Source organism: Orussus abietinus, unplaced genomic scaffold (assembly GCF_000612105.2).
Source record: "Orussus abietinus isolate OABI.00-Male unplaced genomic scaffold, Oabi_2.0 scaffold124, whole genome shotgun sequence".
In the NCBI taxonomy this organism is placed as follows: domain Eukaryota; kingdom Metazoa; phylum Arthropoda; class Insecta; order Hymenoptera; family Orussidae; genus Orussus; species Orussus abietinus.
The window spans coordinates 124,560-139,414 of NW_019394296.1; the positions used below are offsets into that span (position 1 = coordinate 124,560).

The following is a 14,855-nucleotide window of genomic DNA, read 5'->3' on the forward strand; positions in this document are numbered from 1 at the left end:
AACCGCCATCTGGCGTGGACTTTATGGACCTCATAGCAGTCTTAAAATTGTGTTAAAGTTAACACCGTTTTAACACGGTTTAACATACGACCCAAGAACGGTGCTAAAATTAACACCAATATACCACCGTCACATGGTCCATAAAGCTCCAGGGCGCGGCACGGTGTAATATTTTTAACAGCACACCCCGAGAGGGAAATCCACCCCAGTAAAAATAAATTTCATCCCATATTGACCGTACCCGGGAAAAAAACGTGGTAATTTAAAGCCGAGCCTACTAGACAAAAAAAAATACACAACACAAAGATTCAATTAGCCGATGAATTTTGAAAATTCCAAAATACCCATAAATGTTCATTCATCAAGATACGAATTAATTTACTTATCTCGTTCGAACACCTATTGAAATTGACGAAAAGTGAAAGTTTCTCTTGCAGTTAATAAATCCGAGCAACTTGAAAAATGCATGGATTTTGCGAGAAATAAATCGCTACAGTATAAACCATTAAAATGAAGTCCTCAATCAGACGTGGGTATCTATTTATCAGTTTTTAAAACCTGTATTGCTAGTTTTTCTTTTCTAGATAATTTTATCAGCATTACAACATACTTTACCGAATGTCGGAATTATTTCCTGTAAGTAAATTGCAAAGGTCCTTTTAAACCCGAGGGGGTAAGAATTTATCAAATAAATACCGGGTTCTGTTAGTAATAAGTCAGAAAAATCACTTTGGACACTCATATTGCAGGGCGGTATTCATCAGCACGTATCGAAACAAGAAGCAGTCCCGAAATCGAAGCAAAGGAACTCAGGGAGCATCTCGCAACTACTACTACGACTAGTAGTAGTCATTCGGTGCATTTGTCGCCCTCTAAGGAACCCTCGGTTGCACCGGTTGCACTTTTGGACGTCTTGCAGCTACCTTGCAGCCGACTTGCAACCGACTTGCAACCGGACGAGGGGTCAACTAAACAGAGTGCCGAGAGACGGAGAGAAAAGAAAAAAGAACGAAGTCAACGGAACAGATTAGAACGGAGAAATAGAAAAACGGGAAAACGGAAAAACGGCCGAACGCGCGGCATCGTGGACGATGCGTTTCGTTCATGTACTCTTTTCTATTTCCTTTTGCGGCGCGTCGAGTCGCGAGAGAGAGATGCCAATCATTACAGAAAAATAAATACGGGTTCCAGTAAAGCATCTATGTCGAAGCATGCCCAAAAGACTCTTACGGCACATACCTAAACTAACTTATGCATATTCATGAAATACGGCTTTGTACTGTCGACGGGGCGAGAAACTCTCAGAGTGCAGGAGAGAGAATCGCGCGTTCTTTTTGGATGCTGGGAGGAACGCGAAAGGGCTCTCTCTTCGAGCGGTTCGTTCGTTTCTTTCGTCGTGGTTCTTTCTCTTCGCATTTATCTATCGCTTTCTTTTTGGCATCGATTTCTTTCCCTTCTTTTTTCGCATACTTTTTGGGGTTTTTTTATTTTTTTTTATTTTTTTTAAGTGCGGTCTGCACTCGGGGCCCGCGGCGTCGTGCTTTGATCTGCGGTATCGCAACGAGTCGCGATTAATCGAGCTCGGGTGGGCTCTTGAAGGGAATTTCACCTTTTTCGAAAACCTCGTGTTTCTCGACTTTGGATTTCGTGTACACCTGTCGAGGGAAACGCGTGGCACCGGCCTCAGGGCGAAACCCTCCTGGTGAAGGGTGGGTCGGATTTCATTGTTTTCCCGTTTCCTGTTTTGTACAAACAGCGGTCGGATACGATGCAAAATTATTGTAATATTAGTTAATACGAAACTTGTGTATTGTGTATGAACAAAAAATAGCTAATTATATAATAATAACATTACGAATTGATGAATATCCCTTGGTTATCGAGGTAAACGTTTACATTTATCTTTCGCTATTATATAGCATAATATTGCTTGCCGATTTAATATCAAAGTAATGAAACAATGTGAAAAACAGAAAATTTCCAGGAATATTTTTTTGCCCAACACTTGTTTAGGACGCATCATTAATAAATATATAAAGTAGCAGCTCCAAGAAACTAATGAAACAAAGTATCATTTATATTTTATATTAATAATTATCGATTTATCGAGACACCATTTCTCTTCTAGAAACGCTTTTTCCCTTGCTCTCGGAAAATTCCGCGACAAGTGCCACGCATTTTTCCCTCTTTCCTCCGTGTATGCAAGTATGACTTCGAGGTATTTTGTCTGTATGAAGAAACTGACTCGAAGTGTCGGTTGATCGTGATACACGGGTTTTTATTACTTTAATAATATTCTTTAATATTCTTCCAAAATATCGACTACTGGCAATTGATAAGAAAATCAATGAATCCACATGGTCATTAAGTTACCGATCGCCTTGTTAACTGATGAGTACTCCAACTATTTAGACAAAAGATAAGAATTTTCAAAGGATCAAAAAATCAGAGGTCACTAAAAAACCAAAATTAGATCCGAAGACACTTCGAGGTTTCTTTTACCGTCCAATGTACACGCCCTGTCGTTCACCCGAGATCATAAGGTGATGACACCAGTGTGGAGGAAACGAAGTCTCTTCAACTTAATCTGAATTCAAAAAGGGACATTGCATTTTAAATCACCATTACAATGTCTTCCGCGTTCTAATAACAGAAATACTCTTCAAACATATCGATTATATCCTTTGAGCTCAAAGTGATAGCAGATATCATCTCGTTCAAAATGGAAGTCCTATATTTCTTACCGCGTAAAGTACGCAGGTAAATTGTTCCCTCTACAGCCAAACAAATGAATCTCATCCTCAACATTTTTCTTTGATATCTGACGAGTGATATTTCAAAATTTCCATATCATTATCGCAGCTCAAAACAATGTACCCTTGGAATTTATTAATGGGATACAGAAACGTAGCGCTCAATCGAGACTCATGAACTCGTCCAAGACCTTACAGGGTCTCTTAACATATCCCTGTCACCGCAAAATATCTATAAAACTAGTGTCAAATCGTAGCAGTACCATTTCCAAAGCAAAACTGGACTTCATCGTTCAACTTCTTTTCGCCACGGTGTCATCACCGATCCTGTCTTGCACTGAGATCAAAGGGCTCGCCGATCGCGATGTGGATCGTGCGAGAAAGGCTTCGACGCGCGATTCGAGACTGAGACACGAGAGAGAAGTAGAGCTCGAAATAAAGGGCGATACATAGACAGAGGAAAGTCTTAGACAGAGTTAGAGAGTTAAGAGACAGAGAGACAGAGACAAACTCCGTCGCAAGTGTCGCGCGGCGTCTTAAAAAGGGGGAGAATTCCACGTTCGTCCGATCTAAGGGACGACCTCCTGAGAATCGACGCTAGGAAGCCCCGACGTACGATCTCTCGAAAGAGTTGGGTGAAGAACAACGAGGCGGGTCTTCGTGAACAGCCACACACCGAGAAAGACGTGCATTGAGTGGTGTATCCGTCTTAGGTCCGTCCAGTGCGCTCCTGCGTGTTTGCTATGTGTGGGTGCACTGTATAAAACTCCCTCCAAAGTCAGTAAATGGACTCGCATGCTTCGACCAACAGATCAGGTCCAATTGACCCGTCGATTCAACATCTACCATCTAAGTCTACCCCTAATCGTCGAGTTTAACGAAACAGGGCACCACCCCAAGACGGCGTTTATCTCCTTTGGGCGTACCAAAGAAGCCGACGATACCTTTGCTACCGTGTCGGGATACCAAGCCGAGTCTAACGTGGTACCACGAGCCTGGTGGCGTGGTGCCCCACACCGATGAGTCTCCCAGGTGAACCACCCACACTGGAGAAAAACCTCCCCAGCAAAAGTGGTCCATCGATCAGGACACGCGACTTCCGCCAGAGGTACATTTCGACGTCTCGCGTAGCCAATTCGGAAAATCGCGATCCCCGGAATCTTGTACAGTGCACGTATGCATGCTCGTGGGTGTGCGTATGGTGTGTTCCGTGTGGGTACGTCCGTAAGTACGGGTAGGTATGAGGTGTGCCTCGTATCGGTAAGACGCGGTCCCCGCGTGGGGGTGTCATGTCAAATACACATTATATCTGGCAGTAAATATGCAGTCGGTGTGGTTATTCGTACACAATATCAATAACGTGCAGAAGAACAATATTGCCACGAGATTTGCGTGCAGGGCGGGTTCGTGCAGCCGCACGGAGCATTAACAGTGTGACAGACCTGGCTTTAACAGACAGAACTCTAGCCCCAACGGCTATGTTCTCTTTACAGTAGACCGGGCCATACGCTACGTGGTCCCATATGGGCGGATTATTAGCACGGTCCACAACGTCAATCTGAACCTCCACCGCTCGCGACAGGGGCGAGGAGCCCTTGTCTTGGGCCATTGCCTCCAGCTTGTATGTCTCGCGCTACGCCAGTGTGTGACACGTTAACAAACGGGAAAAGAAAAGAACAAAGATGGCGTTAGTACATCACGTGCTCGTGGCAGTCCTCGAGGAGGGCGGGGGCGGGCGGGGGTAGATATATAGAGAGAGTCAGTAGGGTAGAGTTAGCTTCGGGCATCTCCACTCGTTTTCCCTTATATATTGCCTTCTCCGGGCTGTCGCAACGAACTTCGTTTGCGTTTCCCCGGGCGGCCGCGCCGGCACCCGTGGTGCCCGTTAGACGCGGCCGCGGGTGCGTTTCGCTCTTTCGGCCCGACACAGCCCTCGGACGGGTTTCTCGGGTGAATTTCGTGGGTCGGCGGGGAGGCAAACGTGGCGGCGACGAGTCGGGCGCCAGCCCGAATCGGCTGGGATCGGCTGGAATCGGCTAGGATCGGCTCGAATCCGCGCCTCTACGTGGGCGTCTCTCTCTCGCCGCCTGTGAATAAGTCGCACTCGCGCGCTGCGCGAGTCCGGGCCCCGCAAGATGGCGGCCGCTCGGCGTCCGGCGCATGCGCGGCGCCCTACAGGGGACGCAAGCGGCGCGCGGTTCGTGTGCTCGTCGAGCCAATCTCATCGCTCTCGTCGGTGGCAAGTGGTATACATTGGTACTGGTATACGATATATACTTGTGGCATCTCGTCCGTGGTGTATATATATCTATATAAATAATATATATCTAGATATATCTGCAGGGAGAGACTCTGTGTCGTAGCAGGCACACGTCGCCGTGGCACGCGCGTTGCGCGTCGGTGGAGACGGGTTATCGTATATATGATTCATGACACGTGTGATAGAGTATAGGTATAAGTAGGTATAAGTAAGGTAAGTATATCGGTATATATAGATTAGTATATTAAGTATTAAGTATTTACGAATACGTATTCATCCGGGGAGTCGCGCGCGCGCGCGCATGCGCGCCCTCCCTGAACGACGCCATGTCGCGCGCGCGACTCGCCCTACCAGGAGTCTCGGTGCGCAACTCGTGATGTCTCGTGACATGAGAGGTTGTTCGGAGAGAGAGAGAGAAAGATAGACAGAGAGTAAGTGAGAAAAACAGATCGAGATAGAGACAGAGAGAGAGAGAGAGAGAGAGAGAGAGAGAGAAACAGATCGAGAGTCTTACAGAGATAGAACAGAGACAAAGAGAGAGAAAGAGTGAGGTTAGGTCAGTCGATCGATGGCGAGTCGGGGATCGTCGCGCGATGCAACGCTTCTCTCGGCCCCCTTTAGACCACTGAGTTTGACCGCTCGTGTCTCACGGCTTCTCAAACTCATCCACCCAACGTCCCGTAACTTCTCGACGAGTTAAACGTATTCATAAATTGCGACATCGTTTCGGTCCGCCGATCTACCCATCTCGAGGAACCGACATGGCGGACCCTTGCCCGGGCCGTTTACTCGTTCGTACCGATCGCCCCTACAGAATGGCAACATCCGCGAAAAGCGGCCACAGAGATTCATATATTACCTTAAACTCGACCGTGCATTTTGGAAGCCGGGTGAGAAACGAGAGGATAAACTCGGCCGTGTAGAGCGGACCTAGTCGGACGCGCGCCGCCGTGTTTCGTGTCGCGCGGCACCACCGTCGCCCCGCGACACGACGACTCGCGCCCTCTACGTCGTGTCATGTTCCGTGGCATACAAACCTGGCTTTCACCGTCGTCACTACAGTACCCACTGTGACATTTTCTTTGATGTGAATGGGGCTGTATACATTCCCATTCCACACAGGTGGTTTATTGTTTCTGTCTACGACGACTAACTCAACGTCCACGTCTGCGGACAAGGGTGGTGTCCCTCTGTCGGAGGCCCGTACTGTCAGGCGAAACCCGTCTCGCTATTGGCAAAACATGGGCCGTCAACTCACAAGGGTCATTCGTCGGGACGAGCTTCGTTTAAACGAAGACATATGAGCGATTCAGAAGAGACGAGAGACTGAGAGAAAGAAAGATAGAGAGTGAAAGAGAGAGATAGAGAGAGAGAGAGATAGAGAAAGAATGAGTGATCGCGCGACATTTTCTAACGAACGCGAGGAAACGGAGGAACCGCGCCGGCCGCTGATTCGTCGGAATCGTGGGCGATTTTAATTTATTCCTTATAATTCTCTAGTTTTATGGATTCGTTCGCTCGACTCGTGGAAAGGCATCGATAAGAGACCCGATAGACAGGCGGAGGCGGCTGCATAAGTTCTTGGAGATATTTAAGAAATCTAGCGATTCTTTTAAGGTGTCCGCTGGTCGGTCGAGGCTTGCGACAAGTACACTCATAAGTTGCAGTTGGACCGAGACTATTTCTACGGAAGACTCGAATGCAAGGATACTGCAAATCGGTATGGATCGGATTAACTATTTTCCTTTTATTCCCCGAAAGGTCCCTAAACAACGAGCATTGATCACAGTTTTGTTTCTCCTCGCTAATAAGGCATCAACTAGTGAAACCGCATATTCTGATTCAAGACAAATACACGTTATCGACTGCGAGTTATTTCTTCTTCCTACTCCCGTTGAACAAAAACCACGTAATAAATTCCCGTCGAAATATGTTTAAGTAACGACTAACGTGTAAATCAAGTCCCGGAATAATACCTCGGGTTACGTTTTAGGAAACTAATGCAGCCGTCCCGAGGAAAAGAGGGCGTTGATTTCCGAACACGAGGAGCCGTCGACTCGAGGAAGGTCTTGCTTTTGATCTAACGACCAACATGACGAACCTCGAATCGACGTTATCCGTACGTGTTGGGAAATGTGGAGAGCACCGAAAGGACGAAGAAGTCGCGGGGCTCGAGAAGGTCGCGACCGGTCGCGTCGCGAGAACTGGGAGAAACAGATAAACGTGGAGAGCCAGAGAGAAGAGGAAACTAATGAGCGTAAAGAAACGCCGCGAGCAGTCGAAGAGTCCGGTAGGTATCCGCAAATAGCGCGACGCGCTCGCCTCTTGTAACGCGACACTAGTGATCGAGATCTTCTGCAACATGGAAATGGGTTCATTAGTAACAAAAGACGTGCGGAAATTCTTGATCGCTCCCTCGGGCAAGGCGCTCACAGGCAGTGTCGGAGTAGTCGCTGGTACATAATGGCGGTGCGAATACCTTGTGTATATATTATGTATACACTATGTATATGTATATACGTATATACGATGTCTGGGGGGGTTTTGGGAGAAAAGTAGTGCAAGTATATGCGCAGTCGGTTATGACCATGTGGTTGGATGGATACCTACGAAACTCTGGCGAACGGAATGGTTCAAAAGAGAGAAAGACAGAGAAAGAGAGAGAGAGTCAGAGAGAGAGAGAGAAGAAAGATAGAGATAGACAGAGATATATATATATATATTTATATATATGAAAAAAAGTGAAATAAATTACAGGAGTCCGAAATAAAGACTGTATATTATATATAATATGTATAGGTATACACATAGATTACACAGATGGTCGTGTAGAGAGACAGAGACAGAGATGGGCGAGTAAAGTCGGTGTGTGGTTGAGAATGGGAACTTAACGTTAATCTTTACAAAGAAAATAAGAGACACATATACATGGTACACGCGCACTAATGTGGGTAGGCGGAAACAAAACAGTGACAGAGACATACGGTGGAAAAGGGTTAAACTTGAGGGGTTTCCAAGAGGACTTTTTGCCGTGTAGATTAACAAACTTCTTGATTTCTCATAATTATTAGAAATTAGCACACGGAATTGTCTGATACTGTCAAATACCTGGACCAGAGGTCGCGGGTGTTAACCATAAAATTCAAACGTATGCCAAATTAAAAGAACAAAAGAAACTGCTGTAACGTCATCTAGTTTTTCCTCAAGTGATAAACAAGAATAAGAGTCCCTGACTCTTTCATATGTATCGAGTAATTAAATAAAGTTCTTACGATTAACAAGCAATCCCTCTCCTCCAGCTGAGCATTCGTTTAATGTTTCAAACGCCTACGTGCGCTAATTTCGAAGAATACCGAGAAATTCCAATATCGGTAAAGTCACATGGTAAAAAGTTACTTTGAAGCCCCCTCGAGTGGGTCTTCTAGTGCGCAATTGATTAAATGCTCAAGGGTACGCATGTATTTCTGTTATATGGTACATATTTGATTGTTACAGAGGACAGGTGCTAAAAAGAATATGGCAGGTAAATCCTACTTACTGGAAAACAGCCCTTTTTGTCATCGTCAAATCCGAGAATGGAAAGTAAACGGTGCAATAAACGCAAACATAAACAATAAGAAAGACAAATTAGTAATTCTGTACAAAATCAATCGATGCAGGCGATTCGCATGCAAGCAGAATGCGTTTTTTTTAGAGAGGCGACGGGATCATCGAGGGACCAGGGGGAGATTTTTGGGGTATTTCGGGCAGGGGTCGAAGGGGTGGCGGGAGGGGAGGAAACGGGTGAAATTATGACGACCCCTCGTCTGATACTTTCTCGTTAGTAACCTCGCCCAATGACCGATGGACGTACATATCTCTTCCTTTTTTTCTCGTTTTATATATATACATGTTTGGTCACAACAGTGGTATGCTGCCCCAATCACAGAAGAAAAAATGTCACACCTCGAACAAGTGCCTTACGATCTACGAATGCGCTCTCGGATTATAAAAAAGATTCTCATCTGTCGGTCGTGATATGCCGAGAGATTAGGTGGGGGGTTTGAAAGATACAGAAGAGAGAGAGAAAGAGTGAGAGAAAGACAAAGAGACAGAGAAAGTGGAAGAGAGAGCAGAGAGAAAGAGAAAGAACGGTGCCGTGCGAGAGGACCGGAAAAAAGGGTGCACAGATTGGTCGATAACGCGGTGAATCCGTAACGAGACCTCGAGAGAAGTGTCACGAGAATTAAACCTTTGAGCGGTGGTTTATCGTGGGGTGGAAACTCAAGTAACACGTAACCGTATGTTTTCACCGCTCAAAGGGTTGAAAGAAATAAAAATAAGTACAGCGTCCTCCCACTAATTGTACGATACGGCTTTGAAATTCTAGGGCAAAGGAAATCGCGCTTATACGCGAATCCCCTTATTTACGCGTAATAATTGCAGGAGGGTGTGTAATGAATTGCATAATGGACTCAACCCTCGGATGACTCAATTTGTTTGCCACGATTTTGTGATTATTTCTAATACAGCCACAGCTAAATTGTATACACAGGTACACGCGTCCGCGTTACGGGAGGTTACTGTACGTATAGAGAACGGAAAATAAATACGAAGAATGAGGAAATTAAATCCGAGAAGTGTTCATCGACGAGGTAGAAAGTTAACAAAGGGATGCAGCTAGGAGCAACGCAAGGCTCGCGAGATCCGGTGGGAAATTGAAAGAAAATTGATCATTTTCTGTCTATGAAAGGAAACCACGGCAGAGATTAAAGGGATCGACCAAAATAATCGGGAGTTCCGAGGCAAGCAAGAGGGGGGAAAGTTCCCAGGTGGAGGCGGGAGGTTTTCGAAGGTAGAGAGCGAAGTAGAGAGAGACAGAGAGACAAAGAGGGACAGTGAGAACGAGGAGCGACAGCGAGAGCGAGATCCGTTCCTGTAAGGGAATCAAAAAACACATTCATATAAAAATCTGCAAGCACAATTCAAAACATCGTTTATGTCTGATGCACCGGAAAACGCGCAGAGGATCTGCAGTACACCGTACGTGGGGCTCAAAAAATGTCGTTCCCACCTGCTCCTGGAAGTTGAAAAAAGCATCACTTCCCTTTTGAAAAGACATTCACATTAGTACTTAACGAGGACATAAGATTAGTGGCTTTTTGTCGCTTCTCTCCTTCTTTCGTCGTTTATCGTTCGGGACATCGAAAGGAAAGTCAGAACGAGGAACCGAAAGAAAACCGGGAGGAGAGACCACAGAAAAAAGTGACAACCGAAATGGGAAGGGTTTAATAAGGGCCCTCGATCGTTAACTCCCGTTAACTCTAGACTTTCTGAGCACTTTCCTCCTTCCTTTCCATCGGTATATTTTCCGAAATCATTTATATATACAGTTTAATTCTGATTTCTTTTAAAAACCCGATCCATTCTCCAGAGGAAGCTCGAAATACCCCGCCTTTAGACCGAACGGCAAAACTGCACGATTTAATATGTAGACTAATTAAAACGTGATTTGCAGAAACTTGAATAACTTTTAATAATCATTAATCGGTATAATCCGATATATTCAATAATGTAACGTAATCTCTAATAATGAATCTTAGGGAACTTTTGGAAGAGTTGACATTGCCAAACACATTAGCAAACGAATTGTTAATTATGTTTTCAATCTAGGAGCCATTATAACAAGATCATCTCAGAATAATTTGCGAGAGTGGCATTTTTCCGCCTCGCTATCTGAAACTGCAGGAGTGTTGTTACTTTAAAAGAATCTCGTTTACGAGAATCTCGGTAGAACTGAATTAAAGAGAAACTTCGTAAAAATGAGAACGGTGAAGTTAACTTCCATTTTCCCACTAATTACCATCTTCCAATTATACTGCAACTACTAAACTACATCATCTCGTTTGTGTAAACGAAGCCCCTGACAAGCAGCCATTTTCTCAACGATTAAGCAATTAGAAACTCCTTTTAGTCCCGCAGAGTCCACGGAAATTATATTCGGAAAGGCGCGACGAGAACCTCAGAGTTAACGGACAAGTGCAAGCAACAATAAGTACACCGATAAGAGATCGAGAGCTCGCGGAGAGGAATCGTTAAATCGGAGCTATGTACAGTTTCGCTAGGGAAAAATGAAAGTCAAAAGGGAGGCGGGGACGAGAAGGGGACGTAAAAAATGAAAAAAGTTGGGAGGAAAAGAACGAAAAAGGGGTTCCGAACGGTAAAGTCGATTTAACGTTCAGCTCGCTCGCTGCCCAGGAGGAAGGCCCACTTCCGTTGAGGCCGCGGCGGCGGCTTATCATTGGTAGTTGGCAGAGAAAAGTGCGGAAAGGTCGGTTAATCCAAAAGGCGGAAGAGCCCGAATTGGTCGATCGATTCAGGTAATTCGTATGTACGTGATATAAAGCGTTTGAGGAAGTTCAGGCAGTAGCTAAGTTACCAGAGTGAACGCATTGTGCATATATCAATGGGGAATGACAAAACTCTATACAAGTGCCGTACAAAGGAAACTCATCTCGTTGCAATGTAGTATATCAGTGTCTGAGAAATAATCGATATTACTGTTGGTCAAACGTATGTATAATATACATATGTAAATATATATATAATATTTATAATAGGCAGTTAGTAAAAGTAGCGCACGACTGGCCAACTCAAGGACTTGGATCTGGAGTGTCATGAGAGAGTAAGTCAACGCAAATGTACAGAACGTCGGCAAGAAGGTGTACACTCAGGTTTTATATATATATATGTATAATTCGTTGTATTTAATACAAGGCGCAGTGAGTGCATTCGATCCCTGGGACACGATCGGCATTTATCAAAAACGCTCTCCGAGAAACTGTTCAAGGAGCCTGGTGAACGTTAACAATGGGCAACGACACCTTCGATTCAAGCCGCGATATTGACATTCAACGTCAAACTCGTGAGTCTAGATTTATTTAATGTTTATTAACTAGTGCTTTACCTCGCACTTCGAGTTAAGGCACCAGGGATCGACACTGCTGTAATAGGTATATCGTTAGTAAGAGATCAATGGTCTATCGGATATGTTGGGGTATACTCACGTCTAGGGCCTTCTTTAAAACAATCCAGCCTGACTCCTGCTGGATCTCGAAGTACTCCAAAGTCGCGTTGTCGTCCGTCGCACTCAGGGAATACGTAATAGCACCATTGTAATCAGCATCCTCGTCGGATGCCGATACCCTTAATATGTTGGTACCTATGCTCGCGTCTTGCTTCACGTTCTCCACGTATTTCTGCGTTCACGCGGGAGAGTCGATTATGACTTTTTTAGTGACATTCTGATTCCTTCTCAGGAAACTACGGAGACGTCATGGTGGACGAATACGAGCGAGGACGTACCTGGCGATCGAACAAAGGAGGATTGTCGTTGACGTCGGTGATCTCGACGGTGAACGAGCAGACACCTTCGAGAGAGGGTTCACCCTGGTCCGTAGCTTTGACGGTGACGGAGACGAACTTTCCGTCGTCGCCTTCTCGATCGAACACCTGGAATGTTCAAAAATGCCTGAGTCGCTAGTAAAACCTGGATTTAGGACGTTACCCCGGGAGGAAAATTAAAAGTGAACAATCAAACATACTGGGCAAGAAATAATGTCCGAGGCCATTTTCACAAAACATATACGATGTCATACCAAATACATTTCCACCGAAAATAAAAAAAATAAATGAAACATCTAGGTTAAAGGAAATTATTAGATATTATTGAATACTGTTAATAACTTTTTTCGAGAAATACTGCTTGCAATAGAAAGTACGGAGAATTACATTACACTTGAAGAACAAACATTACACTTAATTCGATCGTTCACCTTGTTCGTCGACACTTGACCAGTTTCCTCATCCACGGTGAACTTGGTACCCTTCTGGTTAGGCTGCTGGACAATGGAGTACTTGACTTGACCATTCACGCCTTTGTCATCGTCAGTAGCCTGGACCTTGATAACAGGGCTTCCATTCGCAGCGCTCTCCTCGACTTTAGGATTGTAAGTGCCGCATTCCTTGAAGACAGGCTTGTTGTCGTTGACGTCGGTAATGAAAACCACCACCACGGCGGTGCTGGTGTGAATTGTCTCGGTGCCTTTCGGACAACAAGCCCCGTCGTCCATGGCAGTTACATTGAGTTCGTATTTATCACGGTCCAATGATATGTTTTTGTTGTGCAATCGTATCACTCCGGTGATCTCTTCGATGACAAACTGCCCCGAAGAGGTGTTACCCCCAACGAACCCGAAACGGACGTTGTCACCGTCTTTGTCAGACGCGACAACAGTAGTCACCAGAGTGTTTGGTCCAGCGTTTTCGTCCACATTGGGGGTGTACACTTGCTGCGAAAACTTCGGTTCTTCGTCGTTTTTATTCTTCGTGTATATCCGAACCGTGGCTGTGCCGGTCTTCGAAGGTACACCTGGTGAGCAACAAATTCATTCATAACGATGTTAGACTGTTAAATGTAGTCGGGCGGTAGACAATGGGTTATAAAAATAGGCACAAGTTGCATCCTAGTTGATCAACTTCAGATTAAATAACTTTGATGAGGGAAAATACATTTACTCCACTTCAAGTAAAAGTATCTAAGAAATACGCTTTTCAAAATTTCGCAAAGAATTGAAAGCAGTCACCTTTATCCTTGGCAGTGACATCGAATTCATAATAGGCGTTGTTGTTGTCGGCATCCAATTGTTTGTTGTTAACTATGATGCCGTTAGAGTCCACGCTGAAGTGATCGTCGGAGACGAGATATTCAATTTCTGCATTTGCCCCGGAATCGGCATCAGTGGCCTTGACCTTAAGGATACTGGTACCAAGAGCAATGTCCTCGTCCACGTTGTGAGCTTGATAATCCGGGAGTTCAAATTTCGGTGCATTGTCGTTCACGTCTGACACCTTGATCGTCAACTACAAAATGAAAATGAAACAGGATTAGCATAAAACGAACACACAGTAAACGACCTGACGCGTGTATATTCATCAAGGGAAATGATCATGACTCCTTAATCCCAATTTCTAAAACTAAGAGGACAGGAATTGACACTTCCGATCAAAAAGCGGGCTCAATCTAGGAATCATCCTGTCATGAACTCAACGCTTGTCGGTGCTAATCCTCCACTTAATCTGAGATTGAACAATGACTGTCAGGTGACGCGATGATGGACAGAGTCTAATATAAGCACCCATTGAGCTTAAAGTGATGCCGGACACTTCCAAAGAGGAACAGCGAATCCGGTCTCATCATTAGTAGCAATTTTATTAATTCCAAGTGAGACCGTTGTTTAAATAAAGCCACGCTTAACCGCAGAGTCAGGAAGATGGAGATCAACATGGCGGGGTTCTTGAATTACCTCAACCGATGTTGAAAATCCTCCGGAGTCCTCCGTGGCAGTCACCATCAACGAATAAATATGCGGTTGTCGGAGGTCCTCGAAATCAAGTTCTTTGGCCAGTTTTACGATACCGGAAGTGGAACCAATATTGAAGGTACCAGCGGCACCTTGGCCTTGAGCTTTCAGGGTGTACCGAATCTCCCGATCTGCGAACGACTTCGCTTTTACTGATATGATGCTGAAAGACAAAGGTTTCGTCAATAATGTCAACTTTCCTAAAATGGGTAAAAATCGTGTAAGGCTTTTATTAATCCTACATCGAAAAAAAATAAAGTTGACTCAAAGAAGTATACATTGCGACAACAAAATCCTGCAAACAAATACGTCCAAAGAAATCGATTGAGTTGACGAAATTCGCTCAAAACGACATGAATTTGTCTTCTCTACAAAATTACTGCTTCTTGCAATTGTATGTGATTCAGGCAACAATATACATGTCAACAATATATATTTGTT

The 14,855-nt window shown here is 44.8% G+C and overlaps 1 protein-coding gene across 2 annotated transcripts in view; it reads right to left on the minus strand.

Annotated features, from left to right (window-relative positions):
- LOC105703233 (neural-cadherin) overlaps positions 1-14,855 on the minus strand; it is a 131,442-nt gene that overhangs the window by 81,980 nt on the left and 34,607 nt on the right. Inside the window, exons 7-13 of one of the 2 annotated variants that reach the window (XM_023435046.1) lie at positions 14,358-14,577; positions 13,638-13,914; positions 12,828-13,423; positions 12,358-12,504; positions 12,060-12,251; positions 8,552-8,563; positions 6,051-6,241 (exon numbers count right to left, since the gene is read on the minus strand). In XM_023435046.1, coding sequence (XP_023290814.1) covers positions 6,051-6,241; positions 8,552-8,563; positions 12,060-12,251; positions 12,358-12,504; positions 12,828-13,423; positions 13,638-13,914; positions 14,358-14,577 — 1,635 coding nt within the window. Of the gene's footprint in view, positions 1-6,050; positions 6,242-8,551; positions 8,564-12,059; positions 12,252-12,357; positions 12,505-12,827; positions 13,424-13,637; positions 13,915-14,357; positions 14,578-14,855 lie in introns of those variants that run through there. The other variant, XM_023435045.1, reaches the window with a different exon arrangement.